General features: G+C 39.6%; 1 protein-coding gene across 5 annotated transcripts in view; it reads right to left on the bottom strand.

Moving 5' to 3' along the window:
- SNCAIP (synuclein alpha interacting protein) overlaps positions 1-24,673 on the bottom strand; it is a 91,555-nt gene that overhangs the window by 30,288 nt on the left and 36,594 nt on the right. For 4 of the 5 annotated variants that reach the window (XM_069777629.1, XM_069777628.1, XM_069777631.1 and 1 more), the window contains exons 2-5: positions 24,405-24,507; positions 15,003-15,075; positions 2,043-2,905; positions 185-364 (exon numbers count right to left, since the gene is read on the bottom strand). In XM_069777629.1, coding sequence (XP_069633730.1) covers positions 185-364; positions 2,043-2,905; positions 15,003-15,075; positions 24,405-24,461 — 1,173 coding nt within the window. In that variant the 5' untranslated portion in view covers positions 24,462-24,507. Of the gene's footprint in view, positions 1-184; positions 365-2,042; positions 2,906-12,061; positions 12,162-15,002; positions 15,076-24,404; positions 24,508-24,673 lie in introns of those variants that run through there. The other variant, XM_069777632.1, reaches the window with a different exon arrangement.

Raw genomic sequence — 24,673 nt, 5'->3', positions numbered from 1 at the left:
ATTGTATCCTGCATAGTAATCCATTTTTATTTGCTTATGTGGTATCATCCAACAGTTCTTTTTGCTCTCACTTACCAAAATGCTTGAAAAATAACATCCTGCTGGATGCACTACTTATTGCCATCACAGAAAGAAAATAAATGACCTTTATGTCACATTACAGTAGAGAGAGAGACCAAGTTACCTTTATTGCTAATCCTGCTGGAGTTAGCTGCTCAATGTTTCGTTCATTCAAACAGTCTTCACCCATCAAAGAAGTGAGATGCTGCAGGCATTCTGCATGTCCCTTTGATGCTGCTACATGCAACAGATTGTTGTCACATTCATCATGGATCTTATCCAGATTATCTGCTGCTAAATGTGGCTGTGAAAAAAAGCATTATGTTAGTTACAACTAAAGATAAAAAGATACACAGAACATTAAGCCTCACAGCCAAAGACACAAGCCAAATACAAAGATGCTTCCCCATAGGCATATTCTTTTATAACTCAAAACCAAGAGCTTTTCAGTTCACTATACAGAACGTGGCAACTTTACCAAAAGGATAGAGGTGGGATGCTCACAGGCTTGATTCACTGCGTAGCTTCGCTCCTTCTCATGCAGTTGTCATACAACAGTGCAAGATCTTGAGTAGCTTTAAGTTTTTGTACTACTTCAATCAATGAAGTAGCTGCAAAAATACCCATATTTTCATAATTTTTGCCTATTTAGCATTTGGTTTCTCTCCTTTTTCTTTCTCTTTTTTTTTGGGGGGGGGGGCATTATATTGATGAGTAATTGAACAGAAAACATCCATGACTCCTAAAAAACGTTCCTGATTAATTTTGCTCATCACAAAAATGGCAGCTTGTTAAGCACCACCAAAAATGTAGTTGAAACACGTTACAGAAGACTTTTATCTGACAGCTTGTTTCCACAAAAAAAATTGTTGAATATTTATCTGAAGTACTACACAACCTAATACATTATTTCTGCCCAAATCTAATTTTGAAACAAAGCAATTGGATTGAGAAACTCCAGAAGGAAAATGGAAAAAGGAAGACAGAGTTAAGGAGTAGCAATGATAAGTTCCTAGAATTGTGCAGTCTTGCCAGAGTACTGTTCAATAAGTCTACTTCATTCAGAGGTTTTGACCTGTTTGGAAAAAATATGCATTTTCTTTCCATCTACCTACCTGTGATGACCTCTTTTTTCCCCCCAATTCCTGTCTCAGGGTGAATTTAATTTGCTTTTATTTCTTACTGAGCAATCTAATATTCTCTTCTGCCTCTGTCTAGTCTTTGAATATCTCCCTTTGTTCTTGTTGCTATGTTAATAGCATGCCTTTGTGCCTGAGCTAGACTGGTAAACAGAGAAGCTAAACAAAAATCTTAACAAAAACAGTTCTTACACATATACTGTGCCTCCACCAGCCGTTCTGAGTAGAGATCACATGCTCTGCATCATTGTGTTAACCTGCATCGAGTTACTTTGGAAACCATCATTGATAGTGCCTGATCACAGTGTTAGAATTTACTAAAAAACTTCATATGGGTCAGAGGCCAATGAGGCTTTAGAGAAAGCTCCTGCCCGACAATGCTGCTGCAACAAGACAGCATAAACACTCCTGAATAATAATCAGAATACAACAGAAGCCCCTCTGTTCCCATCATCAGCCTCTAAGTAACAACTGAGGTAAACCAGCAATAACTGAACAAAGCGACCCATGAATGTTGTGAAAGGCAAAACTCAGTTAAGATTTAAATTCAATATTTAAGTGATCTCTGTAGTTAAAACACCTGCCTTATATATGATTTCAGTGTACTGCATAAACTAGTAATCTTGGCCACATTTACATAAAACTAGTATCTTGGTTTTGCTATGTATTTGATTTAAAGATTAAAACTTTCCATTTGGAAGCCCATATGCTCAATTTCTAAGGAGCGTACAAGATAAAAAGGGCAGTGGTTCAAAATGCGCACTTCATCAGCTTTGCTGGCTTAATACACCACATCACAGATCGCCCTTATTCTATGTGGTTTATGAAAAAGATGATACTTACGAGTAAAGATATTTGGCCTTCCTTTACAATGTTTAAGATGCTCTTAATTTTTTTCACCTCTTCGCTCCTCTCTTCTGGGGCCCCTGCACTGCTCCAGTTCATACTCAGTTCCTCTAGCTGCTTGCTTTCTGCCACTGCCGTCTGCAGGTGGAAAGTCCTTAGGTGGCAGTTTGGCATAGTCTTCTCTGTTTTGTGAGCATGAGGATCAACAAATGTCCTGCTGAGGAAGCCCTTGCCCTGGGCTTCAGATTCATGGACTGAGCTACACTTAACTAAAGGCTGGGAAAGCTCTAATTCTTCTGTTAAATGCTTGTGCTGATCAAGGACAATGGGCTGCGTTTTTCTCAGCTGAGAGCCTTTCACAGGAGACAGCACACAGAACTGTGTCCCTCCAGCAGGCGAGTTCTCTGTGCTCCCTGCACAGCAGGTCTTGCCACTAAGACCATTCACTGTTGAACATACACCCAAAAGTTTTTTCTCAGGAGCTACCTTTGTAAAAGGAACAAGTTGCTGGCTTGATTTAATATAAGGCACATCCAAAATTTCATCCATATCCAGGTCATAGTGCTCCAGCTCCCCAGGCAGAACAGTTGGCTTGATGTTTTTGCTTTTAAGACTCTCTCCTTCTCCTGGATTCTGGTCATCATTTGGAGGCACAGATTGAGAATCGCTGCCTTTCTGGTATTCTCCTTTTTGATTCTTCTGGTCATCACTTTCATTGTTCTCAGAGCTTTCTGGCTGGTGCTTTAATGGGGAAACCCTCTTCACTGGTCTGAATTTATTGCACACATCTGCAATTCCTGTTGGTTTCTGTGCATTTCCGATAAGAGTTGAGACTCCACAGTTCCAGCTGCTGCTGGAAACTAGAGAAATAGAGGAATGTGACTTAGAAGTGATTACTACCAGACGTGTGACATAATATAGCATGCTTTAAAGATATACCTGACCAAACACCGGAAACAAGAATTACATGATAACATGCCACATTCATATCTAAGCAGACTTAATGGCACCTCTATCAAAACAGCTCAAGAATCTGACAATCCAGAAAATAAACTTTCTTCAAACAGGACATACATTGTAATCAATTACAAATAAAGTAGTTTTAATCAAGTAATGGGCGTCAATAAGAGCCTAGTGGCATTTACAGTGGTCTTGTCCAACTACACTAATTTGCACTCTGCTTTTTTTATTGCACAGAGATACATCATAAGAGTAGGATGATTTTCTGGGAGGTCAACAAAAGGGTTAGTCAAAACTTTTTAGTGGATTTGTTTTAACAACAGTAATAACAATTTAATTTTTAAGGCTTGTTATCTCTGGGAGATGTACTTTTCATACAAGAACTGGAATTCATATGAATAGTGACTGACAGCTGGGACTGTTCAGCCTGGAGAAGAGAACGGCCAGAATGAATCTTATCCTTGGGTATAATTACATGATGGGAAGCAGTGAAGAAGAGGGAGCAAGGCTCTTCTCTGTGATGGCCACTGACAGGACAAGAGCCAATGGGCACAAAGTGAAACACATGAAATTCCATCTGAACACAAGAAAACACTTTTTTACTGTGAGGCTGGTCAAACGCTGGCACAGAGACAGAGACATTCCCCAGAGACATTGTGGAGTCTCCATCCTTGGAGATACTCAACACCTGACTGGACACCGTCCTGGGTTTAACCTGCTCTAGCTGACCCTGCTTAAGCAGAGCCATTGGACTAGATGATCTCAAGTGGTCCCTGCCAACCTGAATGATTTTGTGATTCTCTGATCTGAAAATTAACCCTACTTATTCAGGTATGATGTTTCCTCTTCCACTTTCCCTCTCTGTGCTGGGCTTCTCTGTCAAACTTTCCATCCCTTATATATATATAAACTGTACACACATATATATATACACACACACGCACACACTCACACACACACATATAGCTCTGGACCTTCTAGACCATTATTTCAGTGCACTGCAGGATATGGAGTTTGACCAGTGAATCTGACTTGCAGAGAAGAAAGGGAGCTTAAGACACCTGAACTCTTAATCCTATTGAACTTGAACTCAAACTCACTGAACTTGCACTCTTTCACACAGCGTCAGCTGTTGATACTTATGATCTCCATAATCAGTGGAACTCTGGCAAACAGTTTTCCTTATTTTGTTATTTTCAGTTGAGGGACAGCACTAAAACCACTAAAGCCTTTAGGCAGTTTCTATGCCCCTTTCAATGTACACTAAGAGTTAATGCATTCTAAAAGTCAAGAATACTGTTTAAACAAAGCAGATTTATTACATGTGCTAACTGCATATCAGTGGGATCTAATTTGTGGTCAAAACACACAATTTGCCATGAACACCTTCCTAAGGAAACAGATACACACACTTTCAGTGCAACATTAATGTCTGAAGTGAAAGATTAGTCCAGCTTAGTAGTTACGGATGTCTGAAAATTACCTTAATACTTTTGGAAGTGATTAAGAATACATTTCCGAAGAAGAAATAAAAATAATAATAATCAAAAGGCATGTAACTTAGTGGGCCAATACAAAGAACACACTGTGCTGACTTATTTATGTATTGTATAAGATTCTAGGTTCAAAGGCCTACACTTTTATGTTGGTTTTATTTACATGTGAAATTTTTTCCAAGTGATACAGGGAAATGGATACCATATGTTTGCCAGCTGTTTTGCTCTGACAGGAACTATTAAGCGCTCAGTATGGAAATGAATTCTGTCTGAGTTTTATGAAAACACTGCTTTCCACACAGGGGTCTAGACAGAGGAAAAGGCATCAGCATTTTGTTTGTCGTCACTTTATTTAAGCTTACATTTATTTTGTTGCTTGGCCTTCTCTACTTTCTAACCTTAATAACGCACATTTACATAAACCACTGATGACAAAATTGTAAAATCGGACACTGTGAAGAAGGAATGACCTTTGTTACAAATCTGTCTTGGATCATTGTAAAGTCATGTATTTCTCTTTTCTTTTGTTACAGTTACTGCAGAGTAAGGTATTTCATTTTTTTTCATTGTTTTTCTTCCCAACACCTTTTTATAACCATTGTTTTCCAGAAAACAAACTGGAACACCGAGAACAGTTAGCAATATTTTTACTGACTTATAAACATATTCTTAATTTAACTTGGATGATGAATTTACACTGCATTTAATAAAGGATGAGAATATAGCAGTAGGGAAGAAAGCAAGTCAGACTGGTAGACACAATCCTTCTTTGTGCTATTTTCTATTTGGGTGCTGTACAGGCTGCATCAGTGCTTAGGCAGTTACAGCATGGTTTCCCCTTACAAAACACTGAAACCATAGGCCAGAGTGGACCAGGGCATGGCTTGAATCTCTTCTGTTTTCAGATGCTTGTTCCCTGAAGGAGTAAAAGCAAGTACTGCCTGTGTCCTCCAAAACACCAGCACTGCAGGAGTTATGTGAGTAGTCTTCAACAGCTGCTCCAAGGGAAAAGCCTCTTGCTCATCTATCCATACTTATGAACTCAGGCAGGGGCTATTAAAAGTCTGGGTCAAATAAATACTGTTTGATTCTTTTATAAACAACAGTAAAGAATGGTCTGAGTTTAAGGCAGGGGACTAGAATGTGGAGCAGCTAGCTTGATTCCAGAATCTGACAAATAATTCTGATATAATCTGATAAGCCACATCTCTTCCATGCACCAGTATCTCAAATGTAAAAAGGTGATGACAATTTTTTTTCCCAACTACGTTCCTAAAATTATTTCTTTAATTTTATTCATTAATATGAGAGATTTGGGCGATCCCGTCGTTGTGTTGAGGAAGTAAAAAGATAGAGGAACACAAAAACTGGGGAGACTTCATTCACATTAGTAAAGAGGTGTCGTGCTGCCTGGTAGACCTGAGGTGTCAAAGCATTTCCCTAGCACCAAAGAAAATATTATCTGATGAAAATCTGCAAGGGTCAAATTTGCAAAAGTAGTTCTTCACTATATATTGTGCTCTACGCTCTTCTTGAGGAAAAGAAAATGCAAAATGTGAATAAAGAGGCCTGTAGGCTTAACTATAGTTTCATTTATTTATTTATAGCTGTCCTAGAGCTACTGGGGGCCAATAATCAGAAAAGGGGACAATTAGGAAGCAACTTCTCTGTCACTTTAATCACTTCATCAGATTTTATTTTAGGAATCAAAATTTACCTTGCACTTTCTAAAAAAGATCCATATAACGTGTTTCCAATTGGAAGCATGTGTTGACTTGAGAGCATTTTTCAACATCATCTCTGTACCTAGGGCATGAGGAAGTGAGAGGGGGAGTTTTATCTGGTATATGAGCATCTGTAAAATTATAGGGTATCTATATGAGTTTTGTCCAACCATCAAGACTACCTCATGCACAGATGAAACTTTACCCTTGTGACAGGCAGTTTCTGTGAATACTTACAATCTAATGCCAAACTTCAGAATACCTTTAAATTGTCCTGATTATCATGAAAATAACAAAGAACTCAGCTTTCAGTTCAGCTCTATAAGGAAACTACTGCTGAAATTCATTGCTGGTGTGCGTGCAAGAGCCTGTCTCCCTGGCATATGGGTAACATTCCTTAAGCGATGATGGCTTCATGAAGTTTACAGCACTGGTGACACAAATAGGAAGTGGCAAAAGGCTGTATATCACATATTAGTACCATTGCAAAATGAACTGAACATACTGCAGAGTGGTATTTGTAGATGTTGCTATGCCAGATCTTCATGAACCCAGAATGACTCACATTCAAAGAGCACTGACTGACTGAGGAAATAGTCAAACTCTAACAGTGTGTTTCTGTCACCATCACCATGGACTCACTTAGGTTTATGCTGTGACCAATGTTCTGTAGTCACGAATGCTGCTGTTGAACAGCTGGGACATACAACAGGCAGCGTTACAGGCAAGCAGAAAAATGGATGTAAAGATCTGAATCATTTGCAGATCAGTTGGCAACTGTCCATGTTGCTCTACTAGGTCACTTGACACCTACACAATTCACTCCTGTTCTTCTGTAGGTGGCAACAAATGATCCCCATTACTATGCTACATCCCTCAATGAAATTCTTGAGCCTTTCTAGCTTACTATCTCTGTTCCTTTTCAGGATGGAGAGCAGTATCTTATAGTCAACTGCGCTGAACCACTGTCCAGGAGAAAAACTGGATGACGTCCTTTTATCCAAACAGTTATGAGTCATCAATGCCGTTAATGCTTCTGCCTAATGACCTGACCTGCATCCAGACTGTGCTAACTCTAAATTGTCTGTATTTCAACCTTTGTTTTCTATGAACTCCATGCATGTGCAGTCACAAACCACAGTAAAACTGTGAATAATGGAGAACAATATGCTGCTTGAACCCCGGAGCTGAGAGTCCTTGACTATGCTAAGACTATCTGCTGACTTTATAATGCCTAATAGATCTTTCAATGGTCAATGAACCTGTAGGTTGAATCACAGCTATTTCTTGCTGACAAAGAAATGGGAGCATTATGGTTGCTTCCCTAATAACACTTCCCCGAAGTAACCTGGCTGTGATGTTCTTTATTGCAGCATTCATTTAGAGAATAGGTCCCTGAGAAATCTGGTGTAACTGGAACTGCTCTCAGCACAGGGACATGGACAGGATGGCCTTCAGAGGTGCCTTCTGACTTAAGTTATGCTATGATGAAGACGTAACCATGCTGAAAGAATGCCATCTGCCTGCAGGTAGTAGCAAGACTGGAAACAAAGTGCCAGACTGACGAAGAGACAAGGGAAGACACTGTCTGGGGGCTTTTACCTCAACACCTTGAGAGCATGTACTTGGACACTCCCAGTACACAATAGTGGGAGGTACTCTCTACCCTTGCCGACTACACAAGAAGCAGCTTCTTTACCATTTAGGCTTCAATTGTTTACCCTCTAAAAAGGGTAAAGAGGAGGACCTTGGGAACTACTGACCAGTCAGCCTCACCTCCGTGCCTGGGAAGACTGTAGAACAGATCCTCCTGGAAGCTATGTGAAGGCGTATGGATGACCAAGAGGTGAGTAGAGACAGCCAATAAGGCTTTACCAAGGGAAAATCATGCCTTCTATGATGGGGTGACTGCATCAGTGGACAAGGGAAAAGCTACTGATGTCATCTACCTCGACTTCTGTAAGGGCTTTGACACAGTCCCCTGCAACATTCTTGCCCCTAATTTGGAGAGATGGGTTTGATGGATGGACTGTTTGACACAAAAGGAATTGGCTGGAAGGCCACATCCAAAGAGTTGCGGTCAACAGCTCAATGTCCAAATGGAGATTAGTAATGAGTGGCGTTCTTCTGGGCTTTGTATTGGGACTGGTACTGTTTGATATCTTTATTAATAGCATAGACAGTGGCATTGAGTGCATTCTCAGCAAATTTGCAGATGACACCAAGTTGAGTCGTGCAGTCGGTTCGCTTGAGGGAAGGGATACTATCCAGAGGGAACGTGACCAGGCTTGAGGACTGGGCCCATGTGAACCTCATGAAGTTCAACAAGACCAAGTGCAAGGTCTTGCATCCTTACGATGAGGGTGGTGAGACAGTGGAACAGGTTGCCCAGAGAATTTATGTATGACCCATCCCTGGAAGTGTTCAAAGGTCAAGCTGGATGGGGCTTTGAGCAACCTGATCTAGTGAAAGTTGTCACTGCCCATGAAAGTGGGGTTGGACCTAGATGATCTTTGAAGGTCCCTTCCAACCCAAATCATTCTAGGATTCTATGATTCTATAAATAAAACCAAACTTTGTTAGGTTGAATCCATTGCTACCAAAGGATGAATGCGTTCAAATGACTTTTCTTTATCTGAAAATCTTCCTCCTTGCTTTAACAATTCACTTACTGTGGAGTTTACTTCACTTTCCATCATCATCAACAAGGAAGCCTGGGAATAGCATTGACAACTGCCCATACCTGTGAAATATTTTTTTAAATGCAGTATTGACATATTGCTCATGCACTATATAATCATTTGGGGCCCTGCAGGAAGTACAGACAAAGTTTCACATTTGGAGTTTACTGTTCTCTGAAAAAAATGCCTGAACTTCTTCCTTGTGATATGTCTTCAGCAGAGATTCTTGAATCAATTAAGAGTTGTACTCATTCCAGGTCCATTTAGAGCACTGTGATTCTGACTTTGTATACAGACACTAAGGTGTTGTCTACACTAGGAAAACTTTTAGAAAATTCCTCGTGGCTGTTAACACGAATTTATCTCCAACACTGGCAGCAATATCGGAACTCCAAGAGATGGAGGAAGGGATGTCCTTTACATATCAATGGATAATCAAAACTAGTTCTGAATATCTATTTACTGTTTTATTAATATCGCTGAAATAATATTTAACAATTTTAACTGAAGGTGGCACTGTTTTACAGTTTTAATATATTAATAACTTCCAGGAGTATATTTTAGGGTTCTTTAATGTAAGCTGTATAGCAACAGAACCTGAATTAAAAAACAGCCCTGCACAGATAAGAACAGAGAGGGTTTGTTCCCATTTAAGTGGAATTTGAAGCCACTCTAAAGAAGAAAGACAGGGTAAACAGGGTAAATAATAACAATTCATCCTTTTAAATAACAATGCATCCTTGCCAGGTAATTCAAACTTTAATATGAGCCTCAGTGAATAAATGATTTTTCTTATCTCGTCTTGAGGAAGAACACTACAAAAGCTGTCATTTCTCAAGCAGAGTATATAGAAGAGGCAAAGATAATTTCAAAATTAATAAATTGGGTTTACCCTTGTCCAGACTGATCTACGAATGTGAAAGGGAGGTAGCAAGTAAAGTTCTACTGAAAAATCAGAAGAGGTCATTCTGGCGCAACATGTGTAAAACAGGAAGAGGGAGGATGTAAAAACGAGGTAGGAAAAGAGCTTATATATAGCTATCACAGGTGTCACTGCATACTAATTATTGGGTTTTTTTCTGAGAAATGTCTTCAATATTCTACCAAGGAATTATCCAATCAATATTGTATTGTTTCAGACATATTTGCCTGGGAAATATCTGGAGTACAACAGACCCTGTAAAATTAATGCCATATAACACTGCCTCCAAATCCATTTTTACTTTATTTTCTCTTATAGCTAAAAAACTACCAAGACCTTGAGACAGAAACTGTGTGCAATCTTATATTTACTGATTTATTTCTTTTTCTTAAATAGGAAACTAATCTTCTGAATAATTTTCTGAATGACACTTGCTTTGGGAATGAATAAAGCAGTGCAGAAGGATAACTGCTGGAGATTAAAGATGAACTTGCTTTTATCAACCTGTGAATAAAGATCTAGAGTAGGATATTGTCCTCATTTGAGGCATACATTTAATGACAACCGAAAGACATCACAGCTGACAGAATATACTTCAACAACGATATGGCTCAGTGAAGCTTGTTGAACACAGATGTCTTGAACCATTTGCTCAAGCGGCCTTAGAAAATCTGCCCAGAAAGAAAGCAACCAATTTCATGCTTAATAACAAAAGCATAAAGGACTGATTTCTGTTTCAATTCATCATTCTACATTAGACAATGCTGGAAATCAATAGGCAGGCTAGCTAACACTTCATTTCAGAAAAATGAGTTAGCTAGATCCATTTTTAAACTACGGTGTTTAATTTTCTATCTTTGAAGAAGAACAATGCCCATATTAGTGGTTATTATGCTAGCTACAAAGATCATTCTCTGGAAGCTTAATGGTAGAGAAAACACTTACCCTTAATCACACTTTACTGTGGATAAACCAGGATTTGCCCCCACACTTTTTCTCCAATCTCATATATCTTTTACCTTGTAATCTGAGGGTACTGACACACACACTTTGGCTCCAAGGATCCCTTGGAATTCTCCTGAGTGAGAATTCCTTAAATCCAAAGAAGGACACAGAGGAGTCAGCACTGAGACTGTATTGACTGCATGACTTTCATGCACATCTTGCAAAAGGGTGAGGAATGAACCACAGGAGCTTCCCACTGGTACCGATCACTGGCCAGTGCTGTCCAATAAAGGGAAGTGACAGTGGGAATTCAGGGGGGAAAAACTACATGTAGGGAAATCCTTTCTCAGACTTTCTGATCTCTCCTCGTCCAAAAGAACAAGTAATTTGAGCAAAAGTTACAGGCAGGCAGAAATAGTTAAAGAAACCCCCAAAGCCTCTTGAAAGGTCTATGTGAAATGCTTGAGAAAGCACACTGACTGGTAAACACTGGTATGTTTGCCTAGGATTAAAAGTGCTTAAAGTAATTTGAAAACAATGTAACCAAACACTGCCCAATGTTACTAACATATTATTCAACTTTTACATGAAACAGGGAAAGAAAATGAGATTTACAGGGCTATTTACTAAATTTATTTGTGAACAATGAATAGTAAGACTTCCATAATATCAGCCATGTAATTAAAAAATGTAATTCCACAAACAGAAACTGTCTGGTTTAAGTCTGTTCTAACAATCTTGGTGGTGAAAATGGTTGTCTGCATATATATATATATATATAAAAAAGTATAAAGTTGAGTCTTATTTTCTCTATAATTTTGTCTTAACTGTCTTAGTGAACTAAATATTTTTCTGAGACAAAGCTGACAGAGAATTATTTTTTAGATTATTAAGGTCCTGACATATCTAATCCTATGGCTAACTTATGGTTAACTTTTAGTTCTTTTAAAAAAAAAATAATTCTTGGATAGTTCTACTTACACATTCTTCCCTGTTTTAAAGAAGAAATGCAACCTCTGACTAAGCAGGAGTTAGTATGACGTAGAAAGCTGGATCAGCTTTTTGTAAAACCTCCGAGTTTTTCTACGTGTAACTACTTAAATTGTCAATGGAATACAGATATAAAATAGCATGTCATGCATACTAAAGATTTATGATATAATATATCTTCATCAAGAATAGCACATAGAAAAATAATTTGGGGAACTGTTTTTAATCGTCTACGATATGAGGAAGGCAAGAAACTGCATCAAAAGCAACTATGAAAAAACAACAGAAGGGGCCTTACACAATGTTGACTGATGCAGCTCTGTTGATATTTCAAGATACTTCAGATATTGAAGTCTGTAGAGATGTAAAGTGATACCTTCCTGTTCAGCCCTGTATGTTTACTCAGTGATTAAGCAGAGTAAAAATAAAATAGATTTTAGTACTATTTCCAATTCACCAAAACTCATAAGTGAGAAGTAGAGAGAAAAAACAGATTTTAGTACAGTTTTCAGTTTGCCAGTTCTATTATCAGTGCTAAAAACGTCTTTTTTGACTCAAGACTTTTAAACAAAGCTGTGAATTAACTTTCACTGGCAGAATCCCCAGTGCTACTACCGTCTTCCAGGAATGCCTGTACTTGCTTCTGTCAACCCCTTTTCAAGGCAATAGATGAGCGTAGATGTAATTAAAATCACCATTGAAAAATGTCCGGCTGCAGAGGCGACCATGAGACAACAGAGCTACACAATAAGTTGGCAATATCCCACAGTGTTAAGGAAGAGCTCATAACCAGTTCTTCTTTGCTATTGGTCTGCATTTTACTTTAAGATTACTATCTGAATTTTGAAAAGAATACCCTCTGCTTCCTGAAAACAGATATTGATGCTGCCACTGTTACGGAGCAGTCCTCATGAACAGACCACCCGGTACGATATGTCTTAGGGGCTATTCTTGCTCTGCTTCTCTGGTTCACCTTGCTCTTGGAGCAGCTGAAGGAATGAGTGGCTTTAACTCTTTTTATGACAAGAGGAGGTAATGCCCTGCTGTCACATGATCAGCTGCTAATACTGACAGGTAGGGGCAGGGGAGAAATGGCAGTAGGGGGAAAATAGGGGGGAAGGGGATGTGGAAGAGATGAGGGGGCTACTGGGTGGGCAATGAAGGGTGTGACAATGAGGAGCAGTAAATCATAGAAACATAGAATGGTTTGAGTTGGAAGGGATCTTAAAGATCATCTAGTTCCAACCCCCCTGCCATGGGCAGGGACACCTTCCACTAGACCAGGTTGCTCAAAGCCCCATCCAGCCTGGCCTGGAACTCTTCCAGGGATGGGGCATCCACAGCCTCTTTGGGCAGGAGAGGTTGGGGATGGAGAATTGTGGGGATAAGAATGGTGAGAAGAATGGGAAGAAGAAGGGTCTAGAAGAATGATGGGAAGAATATTAGGAAAGACTTGGGGGGAAGGCTGGGGGGAATAACAGGGGAAAGACTCATGAGGAAGAATGGTGGGAAAGACTGGGGAAGGAATAATGTGGGGAAAGAAAAGGTAAGCTCTGGGGAAATGAGGAAAGAATGATGGGGTGAACGCTGAGGAAAATGGGGATGAAGAATGGTGGGGAGGAATGGTAGGGAGAACAGGTGGGAAAACAGTGGGGAGAATGGCAGAGAAAATGGTGGGGAGAATGGGGACAGAAGAATGGGAGGAGGAATGGGGGGAAGAATGGTCCTAGGAATATGGGGAGGAATGAGGGGATGAATGGTAAGGAGAATGGCAGGGAAGAATGAGGAGGAGAAGGGGGGAAGAAATGGGCGAGAAAGAGGGAAGGAGGAGGGAAGGAAGGAGAAGGAATGAGGGAAGAATGGGTGGAAGAATGGTGGTGAGAAACGGGGTAAGAATGGGAGAATGGGGAGAGAGTGGGGAGAATGGGGGTAAGAATGGGTGAGAAAGAGGGAAGGAGAGGGGAAGAAGGGAGGAAGAAAGGGATGAGGAAAGGGGGAAGAAGGAGCAAGAAGGTAGGAAGAAGAAAGAAAAGGGGTGGGAGTGAGGCAGGGCAAGGATGGAAGTGGGGAGGATGGGGGGAATATGCAGGGGAGGGTGGCAGAGGATGGGGGAAGACGGGGGAAGATTGTGGTAGAATGAGATAGGGCAAATTGAGGGGGGTGAATCAGGGGTCCTGTGCCTTTCCACTTCTTCCCTGCCTCTCCTTGCAGCAGATAATACCTTGTGCACAGTCACTGCTGTGCCCTGTGTGGGCAGTAACACAGCAAGGAGGTATGGTAAGGAAAGCTTTTCTTCCCTTTATTGCCAAGGGCAGTGGCATACGGCTGTGATGACCTGGCCTTTAATGACTCTGGTAGAAGTAGCTCTCAGAAAGTTTCAACTTAGTTACGCACCTCGGAAATTTCCCACTCTCTGGAAGGAAATATAGAAAAAAAAGTTGCCAAAGTATAGCACAGTTCTTAAAGCTTTTTAACATCCCACAAATTCCAGGTCTCCCATTACTGTTATAAAAGTATTTGATGAAACAACATTAATGAAAGTTCAATTAAAACATCAGAAAGCACAATAAACTTTTCATAGCTCAACAAAAATGCTCCTCTCACCAATTCATTTCTCCTCCATCAGGAAGAGAACAACAAAAGTGGACTAATCTGATTTACAGAGTGAAAAACAACACTGAATACACTTTTTGTCAGGAGGGCAGGGGGAAAGTCTCCAGCTGGTTCTCATCTATATGCCATGATTCTTCATTTAGTTTACACTATTAAACTAAAAAACTCAGCTTTAATCTTAACTATTACAGTATGCCTTAGAGTAGATTCTATCATGTAGCATCCTTGATACAGTTTCAGACTCTGGCAAAACATCATCCCTCAAACTGGTCGTGGCCATATGGGTAGTAAATGTATCCAACATTTTTTCATTGGCGCCTACATTATTACGTCTTGTCACCAATGGTTTCTCGGGTTTTCAAGTAAATTGTTGCATATACTGTGGTTTGGAGCTGCTGAGATGAAGCCCTACATTTATCTGTATACAGCCAAATCCTTTTTTGGAACTTTTTTCTTTCTAATGAACTAACATCTGTTGAAAAAAAAAAAAGTCATGTTTCCAGAAAGCTGTACAAAAATGAGAGAAAACAAAACAACAGAACACTGCCAAGAAGCTATTGTTGCCAAGTTTTACATGATAAAAAGCAGCCTAGAAAATGATGGGTGAACAGAAGTGGGCATCATACCTGATCTGTCTTCGTTTTGTGAATCACACCTTCTACATAATTCTGGGATGGTCTTGAGAGAAGTTACAGAATACTGTAAAAAAAGAAAAAATGTGTATGAAGTAATTAAGTTAAAAAGATAAAAAGTAAGACTTTCAAGAGGTCCTGATGTCATGGGCACAGCCTAAATCTACCAACCCAAGGGTACTTCCGGCATTCTGATGGTCCTCTCAGGTTGCATGAGAAAAGCAGATGGCATCTGCTTTTGTGCCCCACCTTGAGGGATATCAAACAGACTTTCAAAGCTACAGCAAAGCATATCCCCACCTCAGATTTCTCCTTCCTGCAGATCACCATTATCTGAGTCACAAATACTTTTTATACATCCATCCTTTCCATGGAATGCAAGATACAACAAGGGTGAGAATAGATGTAGGCTTCACAGTAAATGTCAAGGTTTCTCACTTTGTCCACCTGGGCATCTATTATGGTGATTATACTGCAAGACACTTCATGCTTAAAAATTAGAATTCAAGCTTTCACAAACCAGTATGTAAAAGCGATGCAGAATATTTGCACCGTAGAGATTTGTTTTCAGAGAGGGATGCATACACATCCTCAGATGTATATGTACAGTATACATCTGTGTGTATGTATATGTACATATACACATCGGATGACAGGCTTATTTCTCTAAACTAGGCTTTATTAAAGCAAACTTGCATTATTACTTTGATGTGACAGGATATGCCTGATATTAATCAGTATGTTATTCTCTGAATTCAGCATTATAAAGGAAAAAAAAAAACCAGGGATGACATATGTATCTTACTAACAGAAATCTTTTTCCTATAAACTTGTGGAATACCCTTGGTAAGACACATGATCCAGTGTTACAAAACTACACATTCTGACATACAGAACTTAAGTTACTTAATAGCAAGCCTTCTTTAATCAAATGCTTAAATGTTACAGGAATCTTCACTTAAACAAATGAAAATCATTATGTTTGTGAAAGATCAATGGCTTTGCTCATATAAAAAAAACTATTAAAAACAGTATTTTGGAAACTAAAACAGAAAAAAGCATTTAGGATTAGCACAACTGAAAAAATTTAAAGAATATATAAACACCATATGTTTTCAAAGACAGATATTTTTAGCTGGTGTGCTATTGACCAATGAAGTAAAACAACGACACATAAAACCACATGAGCATTCCACACAAAAAAGAAGTGGTCATACATTGTCCTGTCTTTTGCTGACAATTCATCATTCAAAGTTTGATGTGCTTCTGATGCACAGCTGGCAATCTGCTTCAAAATAATCTAAAGTCGACCTCGTGACCAATTGCAGAAGTAATTTACTTCTCTGGTGCAAGTTTAAGACTGTTGGTCAATTGATCGTTACTTTATTAAGCCTCAAAAACCTCCCATGCCTTACTTTTTCCCTTTGCTGTCCTAATTCAGGGATGTATTGAGAAACCTCGAATACAAAAAGTATCTCTCATAAGTATTCCCAGGATCAACACAGAACTTATTAATTAAACTGTGTAGCAGTACTCTACAGAACTACCCAGTGACTCCAATCCCCATTAAACAAGGAGTTGTCTATAAGGCTGTGACTGCTCCAGGATGTGATGGCCTAAAGCGACAAAGGCCAGAAGAACAGAGTCAGGGAGAAAGATGCTACTAAATACAAATTAATACAAGTTAAACACACACATGCACAAACACCATGTGCTGTGCTTCACTCTAGTCATTGTTTAATAAAGATTGAGCAGTTAAGCTACACATCTTGCTATTTCAGCACAAAGACTCAGAAGGCAATGTTGAACTGGTCTAGTAAGATTCTTAAGAGAATCCAAGGAACATGTCTCCAAGGAATATGGTAGCTTCATAAGACCAGCTGGTGCAGTTTAAGCTATTACACAGTTTGTAATTCAATTAGAATGAGGCCTTTTGTATTCCATTGCTACGTGTTTTGTCAGGCAACCTCAAAAACAGAAAGCCGTATTTATTTTTGTCTTTTTTCCTGATCTTTCCTGGAAGAAGGGATTTTCTTTCTGTTTCATCATTGCACTAAAATGTATTCAGTAACCACCTCCCACCACCAAAAATCTATTAGATGTTATAAATGTGATTATACATTTTAATCATATTGGTTTGATTTCATTAACGGATTTCCTCCCATTCACCTCTGTCCTCAAAAAGACTTCTGTGCATTTACATTTCTGCCATCTGTATTTTGTGGTCAAGATGTGAGGAACTGGCTTTTGGTCCAGGAAGCAATTAAAATTACTCCTTAAAGTGGACCTTGCCCAACCATAAGCACAATCCATTGCCAGTTCTTCCCTCTAGAACTACTTTCTCTCATACTCTAGCTCCAGCTCTGATCAAGAGTAATGTTTGTTAGCTTTTCTTCAACCAAAAATTTCAAGGTTACTAGTGGTATCACAGAGAGACAGCAAAAGAGGTTGAGATTGCAACCCTTCCCTGGAACAGAATTTTAGACCTAATGCTTATTCAATGGCATTTAAAATTAATTATTTCCCACTTTTCATTCAATAAGTTTAAGTTGTTTTACACACAAAAAACAATTCTCACATATCACCATTAGAGTAACCAAGTCAACCTGAGTTGAGGGCCATGCCCAAAGGCCTAAGTGCCTATGTGAGAGCTAAGCACATCAGGTTGCTTCGTTAGTCAATGCTTACTGTGATCGTTGGTATTTTATCAAAGTGTGTTGTGGTTGATGGTGAAATTCAGTAACAAAACTAAGGGCTTCTTCCCAGGATAATGCATACAATGGCATTTTTGATTGCTGTTTGAGGTTTGGGTTCCTGTTCTGCATTTAAGGCATGCCGAAATAGTGAATTTCAGTAGACCCCTTAAGAACTTTGTAAGGTGGAAGAACAGTATCAATAGCAAACAAGAGACAAGAAGCATTAACAAGTAATCCATGCAAATGCAAGATATTCCCGATTTTCTTCAACAGGCACTATTAATTCAGGGGAAAATGGAACCTCCCTTATCATACTAAACATTTGTTCATTATGTAAAACTGCACTACAGAATTTGAGTTAATGCAAATGTTAACCTTTTAAATTTCACATGGTTCTCAAATTTTAATGCAATGAATTTTAAACCCAGCACATGAGAAAAAAACCTTCAATCTCTACTAAGGCTCTTTTGTGCAGTGCCACTTGTCTGCCACTTGCAGACTCACTTGTGTCTGAGAAGTATCAGGAAGAAGAAATACTGAATCATGAATAGTAGCATAGAAATGTATACACAAAATAGTAAAAAAAAAAGTAAAATAAAAAGCAGAAGTTATTTTTTAACATTCTGTTGTGGAGAATATCTTTAATGTGTCCTGAAATTGAGTCAAAGGGCAAAGTTGAACACATAGTGTGACTCTAAGACCACGTCATCAGAACCACGACTCCCCCCCAAAACACTAAGGACCATGTCCTGCTCCAACTGGAGTCAGTATCAAAACTCAACAAATTCACCTCCACTGGACCAAGACACCAGTGACTGTGTCCTGCTCTTAAATGCAGAGCTGCTTGTTTTCATTTAGATAGAGAAAACAGACACCTTCCTTCATTATAGCTTATTTGTTTCCAGGTGTTATTACTACTATAAGCCATTTAACAGTCTCATTTCAGTTTATTTGCTATTGTGGAAAATAAACTGCTACATTAATATTCAAATCCCATTAAATTAATACCTTTATATTACATATGCTTAATCATTTATAACTGTGCAACTCCACCCTTTTTCTTAGATATTTATTTGGGAGTAGCAAGCTACATCAAGACCAAGTAAAGCAACAATACTTGGTTGCAGAAAGATTTTTCTCAATAGTAGTGTCAATTTAAGCAGCTCCAGAGTAAAAAAGTGGAGGAAAGAAATTAGGCTGGCACAGCGCATTTGAGAAATAATATCTTCCCCAAACAAAATTCTTACTTAACGGCTGTGATCAGCATCTTTGGAGTACTGGTTAGGTTATTTGTGCTATGTATTGTTTATAGCATCTTAAATAGACACTCCTTATGTTATTCTGCCCTTTAACTTTAAAGGACACCTATATAGACACTAACACTGTTAAAGGTACAAAATGTCTGTCTGAATCTAACACTTTCTATGAACATTTTAGTGGCCATCTGCATTTTGTTTCATTCTGAAAAGGAAGAGAGGGAAAATAAAGAAGAAAATTATCAATGAGTTCATCAGCTGGATGGGAAATAAATCAACCCACTGCAGTTTATGCCTGTGCCTGTGCCTGTGCAGCTATGTAGGACCCTCCATGCTGAGCCCTGAAGTCCTGGTCACTGGGTAGGCAAATTCTGGCTGTGTGTCACCTGTATACCTGTGTGAACCTGAGGGGTAACCCAGCTCCTCCCATGGCCAAGGAAGAGTGTGACAGCAGGCTCAGGACGTGCCCCATGCGAATTAAATGGGAGGCCAGAAGATCGGCCATGCTCCTGACCATACATAGTTTACATCTGCCCTGCCAGGTGAGGACTGACATGAAGAAATTTTTCAAGCTGTTTCAAAATAACTGACAATTCAGCTGCTTAATTAATTTTTAATTCACTTACTGCACTCACATTTCACAAACTTTCAAATTAGGCCCAGTCCTGCACTGGCACCACTGAACCACGCTTTTATTCATATAGAGCTATTTGAATGATCAGAGCCATAATCTATACACTCAATCCCAAACAGTTTACAAATAACTAGCACCAGGAGCTCTGGTTATGACTAGGTGATTTGGTATTATTTCTGTAAACCAAGAAACACAATAGTTTAAATTTGCACAGTTCGCCAGCGCAGTAGAAATCCCATATTTTAATTAAAGGATTAGGAAACCTTCAGGTAACCATAACAATAGCATACAACTTACAAGCAGGAATAAATTTATTGGCAAAATCAAGAGTACTAATGGGAAAAAGGGGAAAGTTTAAAACATACTTTTAACTGTATCTATCATTTAATGCAACTTAAAGGTTATATTTTTTTTCTTCCTTTCTGTTAGTAGATATAATGAAGAAATAAATGAAAATATTCAGCTTGGTTGCTTAACATCATTGCAGACAGAATATTATTTTTGTTTAATGTAAACAAAGAGTCCCAGAAACCTATTCTGCTTTCTAAATTACACTCAAATATACTATACCAGATGCATCTAGAATAGTACCATCTTAGTTTGCAAAATAAGCACTGTATTTGCATTCCAGGGCCCTGAGGGAATTGGTAGTTGTAGTTGCTAAGCCACTCTCAATCATATTTGAAAAGACATGGCAGTCAGGTCAAATCTCCAGTGACTGGAGATATGTGAATATCACATCCATTTTTAACAAGGGTAAAAAGGAGGGCGCTGGAACTACCAACCAGTCAGCCTCACCTCACTGCCCAGGAAGACTGTGGAACAGATCCTCCTGGAAGTTATGTTGAAACATATGGATGACAGAGAGGTGATCAGAGACAGCCAACATGGCTTCACAAAGGGCAAATCGTGCCTGACTAATCTAGTGGCCTTCTACAACGGAGTGACAAGAGCTATGGATGTCATCTGCCTCAACTTCTGTAAGGCCTTTGGCACAGTCCTACACAACATCCTTGCCTCTGATTTGGAGAGATATGGGTTTGATGAATGGATGGTTAGATGGATCAGGAATTGGCCACATCCAACGAGTTATAGTCAACAGCTCAATCTCCAAGTGGAAATCAGTAACTAGTGGCATCCCTCAAGGGTGCATACTGGAACCAATACTATTTAATATCTTCATCAATGACATAGTGGGATGGAGTGCATCCTCAGAAAGTTTTCACATGACACCAGGCTGGGTGGTGCAGTTGATTTGCTTGAGGGAAGGAACGCCATCCAGAGGGACCTTACTTAACAGGCCTGAGGAGTGGGTGCATGCAAACCTTAGGAAATTCAACAAGGCCAAGGTGCTGCACCTAGGTCAGGGCAACCACCATTATCAGTACAGACTGGGGGACTGAGAGCAGCCCTGCAGAGAAGGACTTGGGGATACTGGTGAATGAAAAATTGGACATAAGCTCGCAACGTGCACTTGCAGTCCAGAAAGCCAACCGTATGCTGGGCTTCACAAAAAGAAGTGTGGCCAGCAGTCTGAGGGAGGTGATTCTCCCCCTGGTCTCCACTCTCGGGAGACCCCACCTGGAGTACTGCATCCAGCTCTGAGGTGCCCAGTACAAGAAAGACATGGACCTGTTGAGTGGGTCCAGAGCAGGGTCATGAAAATGGTCAGAGGGCTGGAACACCTCTGCTATGAAGAAATGCTGAGAGAGTTGGCTTTGTTCACCCAGGAGAAGAGAAGGCTGCAGGGAGACCTTCTCATGACCTTTCAATATATGAAGGGGGCTTATAAGAAAAATAGTGAACAACTGTTTACCAGGGCCTGTAGTGACAGGACAAGGGGCAACTGAAAGAGGGTCAATATAGACTGACGATAAGGAAGAAGTTTTTTACAATGAGGGTGGTGAGACACTGGAACAGGTTGCCCAGAGAAATGGCGGATGGCCATCATTGATGACTGTATTGGGTTTATGTGGCAAACCAGCAGTGGGGGGCTGCAGAGGTGGCTTCTGTGAGAAGACACCAGGGGCTGCCCCCATGTGGGACAGAGACAGTTCCAGTTGGCTCCAAGATGGACCTGCAGCTGGCTAAATCTGAGCACATCAGCGATGCTGGCAGCACCTCTGAGATAACATATTTAAGAAAGGGTAAAAAACACTGCACAACAGCAACTGCGAGAGAGGGGTGAAAAAAATGTGAGAGAAACAGCTTTGTAGACACCAAGGTCAGTGAAGAAGGAGGGGGAGGAGGTGCTCCAGGCATTGGAGTAGATTCCCCTGCAGACCGTGGAGAAGACCATGGTAGAACAGATATCCACCCTGCAGCCCATGAGGGACCTCATGCCGGAGCAGGTGGATGTGCCCAGAAGGAATCTGCAGCCTGTAGAGAGCCCACGCGGGATGGAGCAGGCTCCTGGCAGGAACTGTGGCCTGTGGAGAGGAGTCCACGCAGGAGCAGGTTTTCTGGCAGGACCTGTGACCCCATGGGGGACCCATGCTGGAGCAGTTCACGGAGGACTGTCTCCCATGGGAGGGACCCCATGCTGGAGCAGGGGAAAAGCGTGAGGAGTAAGGAGCGGCAGAGACAACATGTGATGGACTGAATGCAACCACCATTCCCCCTGCCCTCCTGTGCTTATCGGGACAGAGACATAGAGAAGTCAGGAGTGAAGTTGAGCCTGGGAAGAAGGGAGGGGTGGTGGGTACGTGTTTTTAGATTTTTTTCTTGTTTCTCATTATCCTGTGCTGTTTGATTGGCAATAAATTAAATATCCACAAGTCAAGTTTTTTTTGCCTGTGATAGTAATTGTGGAGTGATCTCTCTGTCCTTATCTTGACCCACTTGGTGGCCAGCCACGGTCAACTCACCACAATGGGGCTTTGAGCAACCAAGGGGGGTTGGAGCTAGATGACCTTTGAAGGTCATTTCCAACCAAAACCATTCTATGCGTCTATGATAATGGAGAAATACACAGTTTCATTTTCTTATGTATAAATGCAACATAAACAAAAAAAAAAAAAAAAAGAAAAAAAGAAACCAAAACCACTTGCATATCTAATTACCTTTTAAAACAAATTCCTGTCTATTTTTTTATGTCTATTACATTTTGGTCATTTTGGCTGAAATGGTCTACAAGGGTCCGGACTATACACAGTAGCTTTCTAACTCAGGTACATTTGTAAGTACATCATTTTAACAGCCTTCTTGCTGCCATTATTTTTAGTCAGTACTTTTCTGCACTGGATTAGAACCAGAGGGCTAACAGGAACAATATAAATTGCTAGCGCTGGTGCTGTGCAGCTGCTCTTTCCATGGCAGGCTAATGATAAAATGTGAAGGTCAGGTATCTCTAAATTGTATATGGGGAGATATGAGTAGAGCACTAGAATAACCATGAATTCTCTTGTTAATGTGGATTCTGGCAACAAATCCTTTGTTCTCTTACCTGCTAAAGCAGGGAGTAAAAATGCTACCTCTATAATTTGTGCAGGTTTTTTATCCAAGGTTCAGTACCCAATGAAACAACAGCCTATTAAAACAGGCAGCCTGAGCTGTTCAGCGGAAAAGTGAGTAACCTAACCCACCAGTATGCAGCAACAGCCACAATGGGAGAGACATGGAGAGGTTACATCTATTATGTTTTACAGTTTTACAAAACTGCGTATAGAAACAGATACCAGGACATGATCTAGTATATAACAGTAATAAAAAAGAAAGTTGCCCAGAATAAGGTATTTGCTCAAGATTGGCTCATTCTTTTGTAATATCCTGGGCATTTGCCATATTCCTCTTTAATAAAAATTCAACATTACAGTAGGTAAAAAAAAAAACAAACCCAAACTTCTCCAAAAGGAATCTGTCTGCGAATAAAGCATCTGGAATGTTTTAAAATGAATCAAGAGTCCTGAATGCTAAAGGGAAAACCAGGCCCTTTGTTAAAAAAAAGAAATAAAACTATAAAATTATGAAAAAACATGGAAGGAGATGGTGGCACACTTTCTTTGACCTGAAAATTGAATTAATAAACTTTCTTATAGCACTTTTAATTTATGTATTCAAGTCCATTGTTAATCAGGCATTCAACATATTAGCAAACCTCTTACACAAAAACCAGAAACACTAGCAGTAGGAGTATTATTATGAGTAATAGAATATACTCTATCAGTGCTTCCTATAAGAACCACTAACAATGTAGATGAACAGTACTTTTGCTTTCAATTACAGCTGCAGTTGGTTTAGTTGTGACACTAACGATCAGTGCTGTCTATGAACCCCTGGAAGTCCTGCCTCTTTCTGTACCCTACCATGTCACAGGTAGCTACACCACACCTATTGATAAAATCTTGCTGTATTTGGAGATGGCTACTGGTGGAAAGAGCAGAGTAACAACTTACATGAAAAAGGAGCAATTCAGAGGTGAGAGAGGCAGGAGTTTTTTTACAACTGAAATACATTCAATTTAAAAAAAGGTTAAACTTATTATTGTGGTTTCTAAGGCTAACATTAGAGTGCATATAACTCATTCAAAACAAGACAGTAGATAAAGAATGAGAAATAAAACACATTTATTAATTTGATTTGCAAGTCATTTTTACTACCTGAAGGAGAGGAATCAAGTTTTCCTTCCAAGCTTATCAGAGATTTCCCTTACAAAAACACCTTATTTTATTCTAGATTCAACCTATTTAAACGTTCCTATATATGAGGTAAAAAGGAGTGTGGCTTCTAAAAATAGTGTTGTTTGTTATATCAGGATTGAGATATCCAAGATTGTCTCAACTTGAACAAATAAAATAAGATTTGTACTTACCGATATATCATCACTAAAATCTATTTCATCCAAATCAAGGTATTCAGGGGCTTCCATTATTCTTCTATGGACATTTTGGGTGAGTCAGCACAGTAGTAAAGACCTAATTAAGAAAAGAGAAATGGATTGTCTACTAAAGAGTCAAAACCACACAGAAATGGTTTAATATAGTTGCTAGATTACTGAAAACATTTAACTTGTATAGTAGGCTTTCATAACTTAATCCTAAAAGCTAAATATGATTTGCTATCTCTACTCTGCATATCATG

This window comes from Haliaeetus albicilla, chromosome Z (genome assembly GCF_947461875.1).
Source record: "Haliaeetus albicilla chromosome Z, bHalAlb1.1, whole genome shotgun sequence".
Lineage (NCBI taxonomy): Eukaryota > Metazoa > Chordata > Aves > Accipitriformes > Accipitridae > Haliaeetus > Haliaeetus albicilla.
Note: the sequence above shows the minus strand (reverse complement) of the source record. Positions and strands in the feature narration are given on the sequence as shown.